Source organism: Acipenser ruthenus, chromosome 15 (assembly GCF_902713425.1).
Source record: "Acipenser ruthenus chromosome 15, fAciRut3.2 maternal haplotype, whole genome shotgun sequence".
Taxonomy (NCBI): Eukaryota; Metazoa; Chordata; class Actinopteri; order Acipenseriformes; family Acipenseridae; genus Acipenser; species Acipenser ruthenus.
In genome coordinates, this window is record NC_081203.1 from 18,123,061 (window position 1) to 18,142,360 (window position 19,300).

General features: G+C 42.1%; 1 protein-coding gene across 1 annotated transcript in view; it reads right to left on the minus strand.

Moving 5' to 3' along the window:
• The window catches only part of LOC117422269 (zinc finger protein 106-like), a 39,416-nt gene that overhangs the window by 3,827 nt on the left and 16,289 nt on the right, over positions 1 to 19,300 (minus strand). Inside the window, exons 6-21 of the mRNA XM_058987259.1 lie at positions 17,340 to 17,877; positions 16,681 to 16,750; positions 16,246 to 16,400; positions 15,648 to 15,708; positions 14,741 to 15,079; positions 12,426 to 13,233; positions 12,207 to 12,244; positions 11,092 to 11,237; positions 9,791 to 9,925; positions 8,731 to 8,847; positions 7,374 to 7,565; positions 6,452 to 6,514; positions 5,010 to 5,129; positions 3,975 to 4,046; positions 3,702 to 3,773; positions 2,780 to 2,926 (exon numbers count right to left, since the gene is read on the minus strand). Of these exons, the coding sequence (XP_058843242.1) occupies positions 2,780 to 2,926; positions 3,702 to 3,773; positions 3,975 to 4,046; positions 5,010 to 5,129; positions 6,452 to 6,514; positions 7,374 to 7,565; positions 8,731 to 8,847; positions 9,791 to 9,925; positions 11,092 to 11,237; positions 12,207 to 12,244; positions 12,426 to 13,233; positions 14,741 to 15,079; positions 15,648 to 15,708; positions 16,246 to 16,400; positions 16,681 to 16,750; positions 17,340 to 17,877 (3,073 nt within the window). The remainder of the gene's footprint in view (positions 1 to 2,779; positions 2,927 to 3,701; positions 3,774 to 3,974; positions 4,047 to 5,009; positions 5,130 to 6,451; positions 6,515 to 7,373; positions 7,566 to 8,730; positions 8,848 to 9,790; positions 9,926 to 11,091; positions 11,238 to 12,206; positions 12,245 to 12,425; positions 13,234 to 14,740; positions 15,080 to 15,647; positions 15,709 to 16,245; positions 16,401 to 16,680; positions 16,751 to 17,339; positions 17,878 to 19,300) is intronic.

Here is a 19,300-nt window from a genome sequence, read left to right on the forward strand (position 1 = left end):
TTAGCCAAGTTTGATCCCGATTGGATAAGCGATTCTCTGTATATAATAAAAATGCAAGTTTGACATACTGATATTCACAAATGATGATGCTCTCAAACGCTTGTCCTTACCATCATCAACTGGGTAAGCAGTTCCCTAGATACATGTAACTCGAGTTAGCTGATACCAACAGATGGTAAATTCAACCCACTGCTTTTGAAAAGGGTTCTGGACCTCAGTTCTATCTGACTTTCAAGTAAAAGTTCATTCAACTTATTGTGGCATCATTGTCGGTAGACACTAATTTATATTGACACTCATTGGTACAGTACAAGTGCCAAGAAATAAATGAGGATACTCAATAAATAAAATAATGGTGAAGACTAATTCCTAACTAAATTTAATCCCAATTGGATAAGCATTTTTATACAGACGTGCTCAAATTTGTTGGTACCCCTCCACAAAAAACGAAGAAAGCACAATTTTCTCTGAAATAACTTGAAACTGACAAAAGTAATTGGCATCCACCATTGTTTATTCCATATTTAATAGAAATCAGACTTTGCTTTTGATTTTTTATTCAACATAATATTGTAAATAAGAAAACAAATGAAAATGGCATGGACAAAAATAATGGAACCGCTAACCTAATATTTTGTTGCACAACCTTTAGAGGCAATCACTGCAATCAAATGTTTTCTGTAGCTCTCAATGAGACTTCTGCACCTGTTAACAGGTAGTTTGGCCCACTCTTCTTGAGCAAACTGCTCCAGCTGTCTCAGGTTTGATGGGTGCCGTCTTCAGACTGCAAGTTTCAGCTCTTTCCATAGATGTTCGATAGGATTCAGATCAGGACTCATAGTTCTTATCCACTCTTGGGTGCTTTTATCTGTGTGTTTTGGGTCATTATCCTGTTGGAGGACCCATGACCTGCGACTGAGACAGAGCTTTCTGACACTGGGCAGTACGTTTCGCTCCAGAATGCCTTTATAGTCTTGAGATTTCATTGTGCCCTGCACAGATTCAAGGCACCCTGTGCCAGGCGCAGCAAAGCAGCCCCAAAACATAACCGAGCCTCCTCCATGTTTCACTGTAGGTATGGTGTTCTTTTCTTTGAAAGCTTCATTTTTTCGTCTGTGAACATAGAGCTGATGTGACTTGCCAAAAAGCTCCAGTTTTGACTCATCTGTCCAAAGGACATTCTCCCAGAAGGATTGTTGCTTGTCAATATGCATTTTAGCAAATTCCAGTCTGGCTTTTTTTATGTTTTTCTTTCAAAAGTGGAGTCCTCCTGGGTCTTCTTCCATGGAGCCCACTTTCGCTCAAAAGGCGACGGATGGTGCGATCAGAAACTGACGTACCTTCACCTTGGAGTTCAGCTTGTATCTCTTTGGCAGTTATCCTTGGTTCTTTTTCTACCATTCGCACTATCCTTCTGTTCAATCTGGGGTCGATTTTCCTTTTGCGGCCGCGTCCAGGGAGGTTGGCTACAGTTCCATGGACCTTAAACTTCTTAATAATATTTGCAACTGTTGTCACAGGAACATCAAGCTGCAGATGGGCAGCAGTGTGGAGTAGTGGTTAGGGCTCTGGACTCTTGACCGGAGGGTTGTGGGTTCAATCCCCAGTGGGGGACACTGCTGTTGTACCCTTGAGCAAGGTACTTTACCTAGATTACTTCAGTAAAAACCCAACTGTATAAATGGGTAATTGTATGTAAAAATAATGTGATATCTTGTAACAATTGTAAGTCGCCCTGGATAAGGGCGTCTGCTAAGAAATAAATAATAATAATGGTCTTGTAGCCTTTACCTTTACCATGCTTGTCTATCATTTTCTTTCTGATCTCCTCAGACAACTCTCTCCTTTGCTTTCTCTGGTCCATGTTCAGTGTGGTGCACACAATGATACCAAACAGCACAGTGACTACTTTTCTTCATTTAAATAGGCTGAATGACTGATTACAAGATTGGAGACATGTGTGATACTAATTAAAGAAACTAATTAGTTTGAAATATCACTATAATCCAATTATTTATTATCTTTTCTAAGGGGTACCAACAAATGTGTCAAGGCCATTTTAGAATATCTTTGTAGAATAAGCAATAATTCATCTCTTTTCACAGCTTCTTTGCTTTATTCTATGACATACCAAAGGCATGCAAGTATACATGATAAAATAGCTTTTAATTTCATCACTTTTCAGGAGGAATGAAGCATTATTTCAATGAGCTGTAAGGGTACCAACAAATTTGAGCACGTCTGTATTTCAAACTACAAAGTATGACAAGTACGGGCGCCTCCACTATATCCCTAGCAGCGGATAAGCTTTTAAAAAAGGGAAGATACAATACCTGCACTGTCTCAAAGTCCTATAAAAATCAGACATTGATGCTTGGACCCTACTTGCTCTTTTATATGACTTGCCATAATGTGGTTAAAACATTACTACAATAGTCACCTCTACTGATTGGCCCTGGCTCTCAATCCCCTGGCTGTCCTCCCTGCTCCCCTCTCTCCGGACCACCTGGCTGTCCTCCCTGCTCCCCCTCTCTGGACCCTCTGGCTGTCCTCCCTGCTACCTACTCTCTTTCGACCCCCTGGCTGTCCTCCGTGCTCCCTTCTCTCTCTGGACCACCTGGCTGTCTCCCTGCTCCCTTCTCTCTCTGGACCACCTGGCTGTCTCCCTGCTCCCCCTGGCTCCCCTCCCTGCAACCCTCTCTCTGGTCCCTCTGCTCCTCTCCTGGCTCTCCTCTCTCTCAACCCCCTGGCTGTCCTCTTTTTGGACCCCGTGTCTCACCTGCTTGGACCCGTTCCTGGCAGTGAAGAAGGCGTCGCAGTTCCTCCAGCGGCATTTTAGAGTCTGGAAGTTGGCATTGGTGTGGTCTGTCAAGAGGTGGTGCTTCAGGTGATCCGCTACCCCGAAAATGAGGGAGCATCCGTGCCACTGCGAGGAAACAAAGAGGGGGGTCATTGTGATGCGGGAGGTACTTGGGATCTGCACCGGTATTTGGGACAATGTGTACATATGGTAAAACGCCAAAGGCCTAAACTATGGCAAAAATTAAAAACACATCTGGATACCCACATAAGAAATGTATGAATGAGGGGAGGCCATTCAGCCCATCAATGATAGTCTGATTCTTAGTAGCTAATTGGTCCTCAATTGGGCTCTTAAAGGATCCTAATGATTGTGCATCAGCAACGCGGATTGGTAACCCCTTCCACAGCCTCAGCACTGTGTAAAAGTGTCTCCTTCCCTCGGCCTCCTTTTCATTTCCAACTGTGTCCTGTGGCTCTGGTCTCTGTGCTGCACTTAAAGCACTGACTAGGGTTACATTTGTCAACTCATTTTTTATTTTAAAGACGTCAGATAAGTTCCCCTTACTGAGGTAAACCAACCCTCATGTCATAAGTTCATGATAAGTATGAACATTGTATTTTAGTCTGACATTAACTGTAGACCAACAGAATTATTCTGAAATCATTTGAAACTCAATTAAACTACGCAAATTCCACCTTGCTCATGTTTGCTCAGATTCTGCCTCAAAGATGAAACATGTCTGTGGCTTTACTGAGCATGCCAAATACCCACGAGTGCAGAAACAGTAATGAATGCTGAATAAGAATTTATCATGGGGTAATAAACAGACACAAAAAACAAATAGTGAGCCAGTCCAGAGAGAGTAAAAGCATTGCTTTAAGAACTTGTAAGATCTTACCCAGCAGCGGTAATTCTGCATGAGATTTAACCGCACGGCTTGGACACTCCCATCATAGCACCCGGTGTAAATCTAGAAACACAAAGGGAGGAACACAGTGGATTACATGTCACAAAGGGAGGAACACAGTGGATTACATGTCACAAAAGGAGAGAACACAGTGGATTACATGTCACAAAAGGGAGGGAACACAGTGGATTACATCTCATTCTGCAGCGTTTCTTGAAATTAATTGCATTTAGTTTTATGGAATGAGGAGTGCCCAGCACTTACCATGCTTTTGTGGATTGTCATACACATGACCATGTCTTTGTGCCCTCCATAAACTTGTAATCGGTCATGAGACTGAAAGAGAAGAGAGGATTGTGGATTAACCCTTTGCAGTCCATTTATTAAGTGCGCGTCAGGTCCAATTTATTTTCACACGCGCAGTTAATTTTAGACGCGCTGTTTAAAATGTATTTTTTCCACAGTCAAACAGGTTTAAATGGCCCTGCATATCAACAAAGCACTCACTAGGCTTCTCCAGCCCCGCCACACCCTTTCTTTCGCTATCGCTTTCATCTATGTAAGAAATAAATAATAATAAAAATAATAGTCGTACATACCGATCAATCATCTCCGGATCACTCGTTTTATCACCAAACTCCTCAATATTGCGATCAAAGTCATTATTTTATTACTATAACATCTGAAAAAAGCTCTGCAAATGTCCATGATAGTCTCTGTGTGCTAACGCACTCAGCCAGCTTGTTTACTATGACCGCCCCGTTATCTGATAGCAGGGCCATATATGACTAATCATGTGATACGCCTTTTTTTTTTTTTTTCCGACTTGTTTCGGCTCCTGTCGCTCCCACTCGGCAATTGAATGGTTTTCTCTGCTTTTTCCGGAGAAAAAACGACTAGAAACCCGTTTTTTGCGTCTTTTTGATGATGTCGGACCCAGTCCGACAAAGGACCTGAGAGGAATAATTGCAATGTCGGACCCAGTCCGACAATGGACCGCAAAGGGTTAACTCACTGCGGATCAAACACAAAAATACCATAAAGCAATAAATCATTATTGCACTACTGTAATCCACTGCTGTAGGCAAGGTCTACTGCACTGGTCAGTAGCACCTAGTTATGCCCTTGCAATAAATTACATTCTCTAGGAAGCAAAATATACATTTGAAAATCACGACAAGGGTTTATAAAAGGCAACATCCTCCTTAAATAAGTAAAATCAACTGTTAACACTGTAAGCAAAGGAATGTGAATGGACCCAGGGCTCCGTTCCAGACAGTGGAATCTGTTTGTTTGTACCTGTAGCTCGTAGACCCGCACCATTTTGTCCAGGCAGGCCGTCACCATGACCTTCCCCAGGATATTGACCACGGTGACGGCGTGGCTGTGCCCTTTGTAGATGCGCACCAACTCTCCAGTCTGTCAAAGACAAGCAAGACAGGAAACGACATTACCACGAAGAGCTAAGATCTGGAAACCTGTCCAAATCATTACAGTGCTCCCCCTTTATAAGGTAGCCCTTTATACCACAGAATGGGTTATTAAACAGCATTGATCTGGCTCCCATTAGACTCATAGTACCATTACAGTGGCACTTTGTATTCATAATAAGGCAGAACACAAATAGCAGGGTCTGTAACCATGGCTCCCGACTACAGCGATATGAAGGCCGCTGTATATACCATTAGGGTATAAGAGTGCCTGCTGTGGACCACTTCGGGTAGGAATGAAAGTGTGAAGCCAGACACAGGGCACTCTTACCATACAGACAGGGTAAACTGTGCATAATCATTAAATATCAAATCAGGTTTTAAATATAAAAAAATTATACAATACATAGTCATTTTCCACGTGTTCAGAATTTTTGTCATTCAGTAAGACAAAATAAGATGTACTGGAATGTCCTGAAATCTGCCGTTTCGAGTTGCCCGTGAACTGTGTATTTCTGCAAAGCATTTCAAGAGAAATGCCTTTGAATTAGCAAACTGGAAGTAGCAAAATGAAGAAAGCTAGAAGCACCTCTCAGCTTGTTTAGCTTCCTTTAGTTTAACTAAATCTATTAAATGTACAACAATTTAGGATGGATGTTTTGTCTTTGCCAGGTACACTCTCAAATACAGCACTAAAAAAAAAAAAAAGTAAATTGTAAAATAAGCATGCATAATAAATTGAGAAAAAATAAATCATGCCCATCTGACACACAACACAATACCTACCTTGACTTTGCACCATCAAACTTTTATCACTGTCCTACAGATTGCATGTGGCTATAATCCAATAACTATTTTAAACTTTCAGGTAGTGTGCGATTAAGAGACCCTCTTCTTGATTACTTATACTGTACATTTAATAAAACAAGGAAACACAGTAAAATGCACTTTAAGTACTTTACACATTTTAAACAAACATTCACAAACAAACACAGTAATGCTGCTGACCACTGCACTAGCTTCAGTATAGACAGGGCAAGGACAAGGCATGTCTATGTCACTGCAACTGGATTTGAGAACATACTCTACACTGAACAGGCGTCGTGTGGTGGATTGGTTCTGCGGTTAGTGGTCATGTGGTTGCAGTTTTCTTGCATGCAGGTGGATGTGGTTGTGGTTGGATAGGAAGAGCTCAAAATGAATTCTTAAGATAAGGCGCTGATAAAAAGACAAGTGACTTAGGTAAAAATCAAAGTGCTGCATAACCATTACTAAGTATACCAATGGAAACGGCATGAACTTTTCACTTACATGGATGTTGTGCGCATGAACAGACTGGTCACTGGATCCACTGAACACCAGGTCATTCACAACCTGGAAGACAACATTTACTGATTACTTTTTACAGTATATACACTTACAGGGGGGAAAAAAAACAACCAAAAAACCACAATTGTTTAATAGTTGCAGCTGTAATCCAGTGGAAAGATGTTACATGTTTTAGAGGAAGATCTATACCAACAGTCGCCAAAAGATTGTTCTGTTCTTGTGCAAAGATTGCCCTGGTATTCATGAAGGTGGCATTGTTAAAGTGTACAGTACTGTGTCTGAGTCCACATTACTGAATTACTACAGGAAATCAATGAGGATGAAGCCAATTGTGCAGATAATCCTGTTTCATTAGAAGCTGGAGTAAATTGCCATGCCCAGGGGCTGGTCAAAACTTGGAATCTGGATCAATGTGAACCGGATTTTGTCATCCTATATGTTGTGATCCAGATGACTTATCTGGATCTTTTTGATCTGGTTTTTCAGAATACATCACTGCTGCATTACATTTATCCAGATTACAAATAATTATGATTACAAAATCTGTTTAACGTAATCAATCACAAAATGTAGGATTACAAAATCCAGATCATTTTTATCCAGATTAAAAGTTTTGAAAAACCAGCCCCTGGTGACTCGAATTGTGGTGATTATAAAGGATAAATTGAAAAGCTCAATTTTCTGGGATGAATAAAGCACTTAACTCATTGTAAGCATGTGTATAAAATTGCAGCTGATTCCCGGGGGCCCAGCACTACAACAAATACCACTTGGGAGTTTGGTTGATATCTTGACAAAAAGCTTCTAAATTACAGGTTGAGGTTTTATTCAGTTGCATTAACTAGCCCCTTTTTCCTAATCTGGGAAGCAGTTTTTGGCCAGGGGCTCGGAAGTCCCAACTGACCTTCATGCAGAGCACGGTCTTGGTGTGCCCCTCCAGGGTGCGCAGCAGCAAGCCGCTCTTGGCGTCCCTCACGCTGATGGTGCAGTCATAGGAGCCCACCAGCAGGATCCTGCGTGCCCCCTCCTGAGCCGTGGCCAGGCAGCTCACTGCCCGCGAATTGTGGCACTCAAGCACATCTAGCTGCTTGTTCATCTGGGGACAGAGCAAGAGAGCGTGGGGTGAGAGGGGAGCGTCTCACAGGGCAGACCCACAAGGGAGCGTGGGGTTAGAGGGGAGCGTCTCACAGGGCAGACCACTCATAGATTTAATACAGAAAAGTAAAGCCATGCAATGGAGGATTTCAGTGTTTTAGAACATTATTTGCACATTGAAGGCGGCACAGGCCGAAATGTTTAGTTTTACACCTTAGATTTCTGACTGAGCGTTTTTAAGTTATGGATGTTTTACAGTATGAACCCAAAGATCTGAAACTAACTGATGAAGAAAAGGAGCTAGGAGTTTTAATATCATGCAGGTCACAAGGAAAGGATTTGCTGGAGTGCATTCCAGGCTAGCAGCACAATAGTGCCAACTAGAGGCTTTAGAAATACTAAAATAAACTAAAATCTAACAAACATTTTGACAAGAAGTATTTTTCAATGTCTGCTAGTCAAAACATTGGTCTTTGAATTGAAGTTTCTTTTAGTGATTCTAAATGCAGCACAATGGAGTGTTTAATAGTTACGGATGCCATCTACATGCTATATAGGGAGTAGCTAATACATGGGGTAGTGTGCGATATGAGAATGTAATACCAACTGGATGAGCCCATTGGAAAAAAATGCTTACTAGTTATTCAAAGCTTTTATCTATCAAAGCAGTAGCAAAAAAGTTATCAATACTGCATTGACTATATGAATCTTTATCCATAGTATCCATATTCACCTGGCTGCAGTGCTCCACAATCACACTGAGTTTAAACTTCAATACAACTCCTTGGTGTTACTTCCTACATTACTCCAGAGTTCAGGAGTGAATAGTCACAGCTAGCTTAAACATGCAATACCGACACTGAGATAACATCCATTTGTGTACCACAGTTCTGAAAATCAAACATATAACAATGCATGTGAATCTCTTTAGGGCATTTCTGTCTGCAAAAATAATCAAGTGCAGTTGTGAGGGTATATTTTAGTCATTTAAAGTGTGGAGCTATTAAGATCAATCAGCATTTAAATCAATTGCCAAGACCCAGGAGCACAATCTTGTATCAGTAGTGAAATTCAAGCTCAAGCTATTGTGAATGTGTGTGTCGATCACGTGTCTGCCTGACAGTATGAATGTGGAACCCCTCCGCTTGCAGCAGGGCAGTGCTCACCTTCAAACTGAAGCTGACCACGCTGCCATTGGCCAGCCCAGCAAACAGGATCTTCCAGCGGCTGTGTAAGCAGAGGACTCGGTCCAGCTGGCAGAACTGCTCAATACACTCTGTGGTCTAGGGGGGAGACAGGTTAACCTTCTTTAAACTACACCATTCACCTCATCATATAATATCATTTTATTATATCCTTCAGACTTTAAGGTGGATTATGTGTAATTGTTCATGTTATATTAGACATTATTAAACATTTCAAAGGTTTTATCACTGACATTCTGAGGGAGAAATCCACTAAGTGCAGCTGTTGCTAATAGATTCCAGTAAGGACATGACTTAAAATATAATAACTGGAGAGCAATTTTTTCAATGGGCTCATCCAGTTGATATTTCCCATAATAACCAGACGGTTGTTACGGGAAATGCGTGTGCATTAACACTAGTAACAGAGTGGGACCCCAGCACAAGCTGTCAAACTGAAAGGAATTCCAACCGTACCTCTCGCTTCTCAGCTGGGAAAAAATTGCTCATCAGAGATTATAGAAAATACTGCATGTGGTAGTGTGTGATAAATGAGAATGTAGGAGGCTGTGTGGTCCAGTGGTTAAAGAAAAGGGCTTGTAACCAGGAGGTCCCCGGTTCAAATCCCACCTCAGCCACTGACTCATTGTGTGACCCTGAGCAAGTCACTTAACCTCCTTGTGCTCTGTCTTTCGGGTGAGACGTAGTTGTATGTGACTCTGCAGCTGATGCATAGTTCACACACCCTAGTCTCTGTAAGTCGCCTTGGATAAAGGCGTCTGCTAAATAAACTAAAAATAATAATAATAATAATAATAATAATAATAATAATAATAATAATAATGCCCACTCTTGTGGTGGAATGCTTGGGTAAATCACCTTGGATATATATTGCCTCCAACCCCTCGGGTAGGCATTACATTTTCATATCACACACTACCCCATGTCAGTATTCTCTATACACAGACCTTGGATACTGAAACCACCTGCAAGCGTCTGAATACCTGCTGCCCCTGTGCATTAGCGAGGCCCGTAATGTTACCTTGAGGGAGTAGCAGCGGATGGTGTGGTCGCTGGAGCCGGTGTACAGCCTGCCTGGGATCCCTGCACCCTGGGTAACTAGAAGGCAGTTCACTTTGGTGGTGTGGCCCTCAAACACGGCAACACACTTCCGAGTCTAAGAGAGGGGGAGAAAACAAGCTCACATTGGCACCTGTGCAGGAGGAGAGCTCAGGGGGAGACGCGGCATGTTTCTATAAGGGGGTTGGAGGAGCAGTTTCACACTACAACAACCAATCCACAACCCCACTTCCACTAAATGCAATTATTCAGTGCATGTTAGGCACTTTAGGTCCAATTTATTCTCACACACACAGTTTATTTTAGACCCGCTGTTTAAAAGCATTTTTTTTCACAGTAAAACAGGTTTAAAAGGCACTGCATATCAACAGGACACTCAGTACTGCATCTCCAGCACCGCCCCACCCCTCGTTCGCTATATTTTTCAAATAACTTGTAATAACAGTACATACCGATAAATCATCTCTTGATCACTCGTTTTATCACCAAACTCCTCAATAATGCAATCCAAGTCGTTATTTTATTACTGTAACATTTCAAAAAGCTCTGCAAATGTCTGATATTCTCTGAGCGCTGGATGAGGAAGCAGCTATCTTGTTTGTTTATGTCCGTGTTATCTATGTGGTGTCGGGTCTATCAGTATTCATGAGATACGCCCCTTTTTTTTTTTCGGCTTCTCTCGGCTCCTATCGGTCTCACTCGGCCACTGAATGGTTTTCTCTGCTTTTTCCGGAGAAAAAACTAGTAGAGACCTGTTTTTTACGTCTTTTTGATGATGTCGGACAGGGTCCGACATTGGACCGGAAAGGGAAAATTGTGATGTCGGACCAGGTCCGACATAGGACCGCTAAGGGTTAACACTAACACCTAGCAAGTTAAATAATTCACTCTCAGCACTGTCAGGAAAAACACCTTTCCAACGAACTGAAGAATGCCATCTATCAAGAGGTGTTCTGTGATAATGCTGCTTCCTCAGCAATGGAGACAAACCCATGAGATGAATGGCAGCCATAATAAGCAGTTAAAGAACACTGGCAGTAGCAGTACCTTCTCTATTACATGTGGCGTTAGTCCTGTATTCTTTCAGCCGCAGTGAAAAATGACTGGCAGGCAGGGGCTATAGAGGAAACCCAAGCTGCCCTCGTCCCTCCCCCGCTAGAAAAGGGTTGCTTCCAGCTCATGATCAATGTAGTGGGTACACTAGAAAGATCTACATCAGCCCCTCCACAGTCACACCCCTCTTAATCCTTCATTAACACTCACTATTAGGTCGAAAACGCGCACAGTCTTGTCCCCGGAGCAGGTGTAGAGCAGCCCGTTGTGTATTTGCATGGCGTTCACAGCGGCCTCGTGCCCTTCAAAGGAGCCCTCTGTGGGCTCGTCCTCCTCACCAAGCTCCGAGGAGACCTCTAAAGACAGGAAAGACACATCTCAACATTCAACTCACAGGACACTGCAGGTCCCTACAGCTGTACTGCAGACTTCCTCAACATATGATTTGTGAATACTAGATAAAAAAAAGTGTGTGTGTAGAATTAAATGCCAGTTTTTGTGAAGCAATTATCCTCATACATGATTTTGGAAAGCTGTCCACTTTTGTGTATACCAAATCAGCGACAATGTGGTCTATTCAATTGATCTAAAGGGTAGCAGACCTACATACCACTATTTGTGAATACATTAATAAAGGATGCTTTGACAAACTCTCAACAGTGTGTGTAAGTCTCTCTAGTGTATTTTTTGTCTTAAATAGTAATATTAAAAACGATGGTCTGTTTAGATCAACTGATTACACCCCATTGGCAGGATAATCAATACCACAATGAAAAGAGAGAACTATCACAGAAAACTCTCTGGGATCCATTACAAAAGGGCACTGTAGATGCCCATAAACAGTACTCATAATCCACTACGTACTATTTTAGGTAAAGTCTGTGGTACACGTGACCCACTGGTAACTGGTAAAAGGGGCTCTTCTATGTTGAGACAGCCGTCTCTAATTTAGAGGGCTGCTCATATTATACTCGGGAGGTGGGCTAGACACTTCTGTACTATAGGCAACATTGAGGACATTTTTCATACAAACTGTAACAACAACTCTGTCTTGTTATGGTTTCTGGTCAATTGTTTTTTGTGATCCCAGAGGCAGAATAGCCCACTGAAAGTTCAGTATATGCTGTCCAATCTCGATTCTTACATTATTTATTTATTTATTTTTTTTACAAATTTTCTGTGTGACTCTTGAAATAGTTCATCCAAAACAAGCACTTCAATAAAATATTTAATAAAATCAGAAATACTAACAATTGCAAGACATAAAATGGGTTCAAATCCTAACAACCTAAATGACAGAGGAACCTGTGCATGTGATACAGTACCGGAAGAGTTCTTCAATCCCTTAGTAGACTTGGTCTTACTGAAAAAAAAAAGAAATAAAATCTAAATTGTATTATCGTACTACAGCTCTCTAACTACAATTCTTAAGGCTGAACCAACACCACCAGAAATATTTACTGTATATACTTTTTTGACCAAAATAAATAAATAGATGATTAAAAAAAAAGAGACAGCCCTAACTTTTTACACACAGTACTTACACCACATTGGTGCTGCTCTTGCTGCTGGTCACCAACTCACTAGTGGAGCTCACTTCATCACAGCCAAGCTTCTGGTCCTCTGTGTGGTTGCATGTCGAGACTGTGGGGAGCTCTCTCTTTGAGGGACTGCCACGTTTCTCATCCCCGGAGTCAGAGGAGTCAATGGCCACCACCTCCAGCTGCGTGGTGGGGAGCTCGATCATCTCCAGGGAGGAGTCGCTGTCGGCAGAGCCCTGTTCCAGACCTGCCTTGGAGGGCTCAGTGCCCTCGCCCGGTCTGTCTCCCTTCTGTGGGGTGGATGTGCTCACCTTCCCTCCTTTGGTAGCTTTCCGGGGCTTGCTCTTCCTGACCGGCCTGCTCGAGTCCCCGTCCTGCTCCGTGTCGCTGTTCTCTTGCCCATCGTTGGCTTTCCGTAGAGTCTTCTTCTTCTTTAGTTTCTTGAGTCTCTTCCCAGCTTTGTTCTCTGGCGCCGCCATGGTAGATTCCGTCTGTACTTCAACCCCCTGCTTGGCCTCCTCCTCCTCCAGGGCTGTCTGGCCAGAGAGCAACTGGTTTTGGGCCCAGATACTGGGCCTCTCTGGGCCTAGGAAGGAACTTTTGGTTATTGGGTTGTCCTGCACCTTCATGCTGTGGGAGGATTGGGACTGACTGGGGGAGCAGGTCTCTCTTCGGTTGGTCCGGCGAGCCTCTGAAGACAAGCTTACACTCTCTTGGGAGTCACAGCCGACCTGCCCGAATCCCTCTTCCAGTCCAGCCAGGCTCACTGCTCCAGCAAACCCCGGAGACACAGACAAACTGGGCTTTGTGCCTTCAGAAGGGGGAATAAGAAATAACAGAATGGTAATCTGCAGCAGTAAAGGTACTGTAAAATCAAGCAAACCTTTTTATATCTCTGTTTAGCATGCTTTTAAGAAGCTGGAAAAAAATATCTGTTGTCCATTTGATTCTGTAATCTTTTGCCAAACTCAAGTCCTTACTAAGTTTCATCACTACCGGATATTATTATTAAACAAGTAAGTAGCTTCAAATTTCATAATAACTTTTTCTCTTTCACATTCCCCTTACTCTGTATGATGTTTGCAATCATTGTGAGTGGTTCTGGATTTTGTTGTTCCAATATTGAGTTACATATCATGCGGTTTATGGCACTGCATCAACCTCAATGACTATCTTTAGCAAGCACTGAAAGCAATGTAGCAAGTGCCCTTTACAGCACCTCGATTTCATATAGGCTACAACGTGTACAATATCTACCCTTTCCATTAGAGCTGTATTGAATCTTTGAACAAACACTACTTGAAATGGATTGGGTGATAATTACAATGTTTGTATTTGTTTAATAACACATTAAAGGGTACACAAGGACCTTTTTATTTTATTGTGTTACATGTTCCCATGTGTTGCTACAACAGTTTATGTAAGTTGTGTGTAATGTTTTAATTTTTTTTTTACATTTTGACCACTTTTTTAAACTTTTAAATTGCATTCCCTGCCTCAAGATGGCTTCCAATGTACCCGCGTGGACCTCAGAACTACATTTCCCATCATCCTCCTGCTCACATATATAACTGTGATGGATTTACCAGTGAGCAGGAGGATGATGGGAAATGTAGTTCTGCGGTCCACATAGGTACATGTGAAGCCATCTTGAGGCAGGGAATGCAATTTAAAAGTTTAAAAAAGTGGTCAAAATGTAAAAAAAAAAAAATTAAAACAATACATACACCTTACGTAAACAGTAACACATGGGAACATGTAACACAATAAAATAAAAAGGTCCTTATGTACCATTTAACAGCATTTATGAAGGACTGCATTACAAAAAAATATCATGCAAGGAAACCAATGCATAAACAAGGTCTGACAGGGATGGAAAAAAGGCTCCATTTGCATAGCAGTTTGATTCATTCCCAGTTTTACTATGAGTTTAATAAGACATACCTGAGCTTGTTACCTATACACTGTGGCTATTAAAACCTGGAATGGGGTTTTATTTCCATCAGAAATAAATACCCATTCTAATGTACGGATAGGTAATTTGATGGGGTACCGCGTTTACTTTACTCCGGAGAGATATTTTACTGTAACATGGTACACATTATACTTTTGTTTTCCTGCTAATTCAAAATATTAATTTACATTTTAAAAGAATATTTGAACATTAAAAACACATGTTCATCCCAGCTTTGCTTTCCATTGAGGTGCGTCAACCCCAAACCCTACATATTCATTCCATTAACTTGTTCAGGAGAGCAGACAAGTACACAACGCTGCTACCAATGAATGCTTATGCAGCCCAGGTGTGCACCACACACCTTGCACCGGTGTGGAGGTGAGCGGGGACTCCAGTGCTGTGGTGTACAGGCTGCTGTTCCTGGGCTGCAGGTCTGATGAAGCTGCGGTGAGGGGGGTTCCTGCCTGACTGCCCAGAGCGTCGGGATCCTGCTTGATGCGAGTGGGCGGCGTGCTGCTGGGGAGTGCTCCGGCTGCAGGTGGGCACAGGGAGGCAGGCAGGGCGCTCGGGTGGGGGAATGGGGAGAGGATGGCGGGGTTGGGCTGACCAGTCACGTGAAGAGAGGTATCTTGGAAAGGGGAGGGCAGTGCTGTTGCTTCAAATTTAGCCATCAGCTCAGGGCGTGGACCATCATAGGACTCTGTAACACAAACAGGCAGTCAACGTCAGGAGACCTCCACCAACTCCGTATACAGACTGGAAAGCAAACTACTGTGAAGGGGCTGGAAAGCAAACTACTGTGAAGGGGCTAGAAAGCAAACTACTGTGAAGGGGCAGTCAATTTCAGTGCGCTTTACTGTGCATACATTCAAGGGTTTCTACATGCTAAACAAAAGCATCAGTTAGTTTCCCACCAGTTGTTTGTAAAGGAGTAAACTTTGAATTTAAAAACTAATGTTAAACTGCTGTCTAAACAGACAGTATAATTTCTGGTAGTTAGGTAGGGCAATTGTAAATGTAGTTTTTCAGCTGTTTTAGAGAGGGTTGACTTAGTTTGTTCTAATTTTTCAAAGCACTCATTTTTGCAGTAAAGCAATGTTTCCTCTTTTTTTTTGGCAAAAAAAAAATGTATGGTACTTGAAGTCTAGAACAAACACTATTGAGAAATGTTGAGCAAACTTTTTTCATGAGTAAAATCTATTACTATTATTATTATTATTATTACTATTATTATTACTAGTATTATTAATGGCTATGGAGACCCCTACCTTGCAGTCCTTGGAGGATCTCAATTCGTTGGGTTCTCAACGCACTCATTTCCATTGTAACCTAAGGAAGAGAAAGTTAGTGAAGTACTTCTCCTCATTCACAAGGGGCAGACTTGCATTAATTTAGCTTTTGGCTGCCTGTTAATTTTTGTGTACACCAAACAAATGACACGGGAGTCTTTCCAATTGATCTCAGCGTTGTTGAAAACCTTAGAAGTAGGGAACGGAAGACAAAACCAAAACTCCAGCAGTGTGTGCCTTTAAAGTTTTCCCTACTGCAGTGGTCTCAAAGCTGAGCAAACTTGTGAGCAGTGCCATAGGCTGCAATACTGATGTATTGGTGGGGAACTACAGTTAGAACATTCTACTACCCAGTGCTTAGAATCACTGCTTTTGTCCTATTAGATAAATCTCTGTTTTTAAGTCTTTTTATTTCACTTTTTGGAATAAGTACTGTATTTAAATGTCGAGACAATGATCATGCCCTATACTGTTAACAGTCTCACATAGAAAAAATCATTCATTTAGCAACCAGACATCTGTAGCTCTGTCTAAATTCTGAAACAATTCACCCCAACACCAATATAAAAGTGTCTACCTGCTGCTTGAGCACAAGGAGGCGCTGCACCTCCATGTAGGCAGCCTGCAGGGAAGCCCGTGCCTGGAGCAGGCTGCTTTCCACCCCGTACACAGACTTGTTCAGCTCCTCCTCCCGAAGAGAGATGCTCAGCAGCTGGTCCACCTGAGAGCGCTCTGAAACAGGCAGAGAAAACACACTGAAGAGGCGCAAGGCAGCGATAGCCAAGGCTTTCTCATTCTAGTGTTAAAGAGAAAGACTTGTAGATATGTTTGTCATTGAACTTACTAAGTGTACTGTAGTGTTTCTAAATTCATCACCATTTATTTTTTTAGTCATGGACAGACAAGAGTGTCAAAGGGCTTCAAATAAGCTGTAGACAAATACATTGAAAATTGATTTAGAGATCTGTATTTTTGTTGCTGTTTTTTCCATCAAAAAGCATTTAAAACTCACCTTTTTTAGCTTTGATTTTCCTTCTTTTGTTCTTTCTTTCTAAACTGGGGACTCCTGACAAATGCCCCTCCTAAAACACAAACAGAACAAATCAAGACGTGTGTGCTCTGAAACTGAACCGATTCCCTTCCCTAGATTTGTGCCTCAGATATTTGAAAGAATACAGAACCTAAATACAGTAGGCTCTTGCTATTCCAAACCAACCTATAGTCCGAAATATGCTAATATAAAGATATGCATGTCACAATCTGCAATAGGATTGTCACACAGGAACATTTTAATATTACTGCAGTGACCTGCACATGTTGTGTACATTTAATCACATCGTCCCTATTTGTGTAAAAATCAAGAGTTTATCAGATTATAGCCACATGCAAACCGAAACGTCTATATAAACGTGTATCATGAAAGTTTGGTGAAGATTGGTGCAAAATAAAGGCAGTTATCGTGTTCACCATGTACAGTGTGACGGTCAGACACGGTCAAAACATAAGGGTCCAAATTTAAACAAGAACCGATTCCTCGTTGATTGCAATGGATTCCTATAAATAATCTGAAGAGGGTCTGGTCCCAACTGGTTCAGATTAGCAAGTCCACTCTACCCCTGATAAATGGCTCCTTTATATAAGCAGCCTCTCTGCTGTGCCGGTTATACTCACAGCAGCAGCTCTGCGTTTCTTCCCCACGCCCTGGCTGTCATTCTGCTCAGCCCCGGATGTGCAGCTGCTGTCTCCCTCCAGAGATCCATCAGGTCCCATCACTGTGGCCGCAGCTCCCTCAGACAGCCCCTCCGGACCTCCGGGAGCCTCTCCCTCTGTTCCTTCCACCTCCCTCTTCACGCAGGGCAGCTCCTGGAAGGACGGGCTGGAGGTCTTCTTGGACAGGGACTCCCTCTCCGATTCTGCAGGCCGGGAGCGTTGGTCTCCGTTTGGTCCGTGGGGAGAGGGCAGGGCTGGAATGCGGGCCCCCTCTTCTCTGCTGCCCCCTGCTGGGTTGTCAGAGAAGAGGCTGTAGACGGAGGCGCTGCGGTCATTGACGATGCTGCTCTCCGATAGGCTGCGTTTCCGGGTCGAGGTGGGGAGAGCTGCACAGATGCTTTCCCACTGGTAGCCTTCCAGATACGGCATATCAGATGCCTCCTCTACATCCAAACCCTCCTGTTCGTTCTGAGTAGGGGCCACCATCTCTATGCCAAACCTGGAGTGCACAGGACACAAGAAATCTGTTACCATGGGGCAGTGGTCCTCAAAGCTGGGCAAGACCAGAGTATAGTGCCATTATGTGCTATAATCTGTAGCACTGCAATACTGATGTATTGGGAGGGGATCTAAAGTATTTCAATCTTCTACTCTGTGCTCTCATTCACTGCTTTCGTGCAACCTGATAATCTAAAAATTCAACGTCATTTTATTTGACATTCTGGAAAAAGTTCAGCATTAAAAAAGTCATCATGAGAAATAAACAAATGTGCTAGGCCAAAAAACCTTGAGAACTGCTGCCATAGGGCATAATGGGAAACACTCGTCTTTAGATTGGTGGGTTAGTGGGTGACTTGCCAAACAGGTTCTGGCACACCCTCACAGCAAGTTTAAGACATTGTTGAACATGTCACTTGTTTGTGGTTTCACGAGTCAATCACGGATTCAGTGTTCAGTAATGTGTGGGCTTGGTGTTCACTTACGCAAGCCACGGGCAAAGTGCAGCTGAAGCCTTCCATGAAAAGGCCACGACAACATTATTCTTTCTGAAAACCGTCTATTTTACTTAACTGTTTTTTACGTATATAAATCTGTAGTATTGTTAAGAGTTTTTTTGCTGTGTTAATAGTGATAATACATTTAAATTTCCACTTACACCTGAAGAAAAGACTGGAAGTCCTGAAAGCTAGTGCTTGTATATCATAGATAACAAAATAAACAGCATCAACTCTTCAATTCTATTCTAGTATATACATTCAGTGATTCATTTCATGTTTGCCATCTGATTATCTATAAATGAGAAATGTGGACTAGGGTGAAGTATCTAATTAGGGGACAGTCATCCACAGAATAAGACTGACCCCATTTCCATTGATATTAAACTAGCAACCAGAAATGCATGTGTCTGCCTATCTTTCACTGCTCAGGGACCAGCACAATTGAAAGATCACTGTGTCACATGACATGCATCAACTGGGGTTTCCATGTGGAAGACAGGTAGAGACAGATATACAGCTATGGCCAACAGTTTTGCATCACCTAGAATTTTAGGATTTAGGATTAAGACATAATAAAAAAATAAAATAAAAAATAAAAAATTATATAAACTATAATTTAGATCTTTTATTTAACATCGTGTTCAAAGAAACTACAAAATGATATTGCAAAAGTTTACCGGAAACCATAATAGTAGTTTCAAAATTACACATTTTTTCATTAAGTATATGGAAAACTACAAAGCGGTATGTAATTCAATACGTTAACTTAACATTATTCAGTGAGTTTCATTCAACTTTTTAGTTAATTCTATAGGAAAATGCAACACTTTTGGCCATAGCTGTAGAGAAAAGAATGACTGCAAAAGTAGGAGAGGGGAAAAGCAGATGGTATTTAGTCATCAAGGAAGTTATATCAGTCTCACT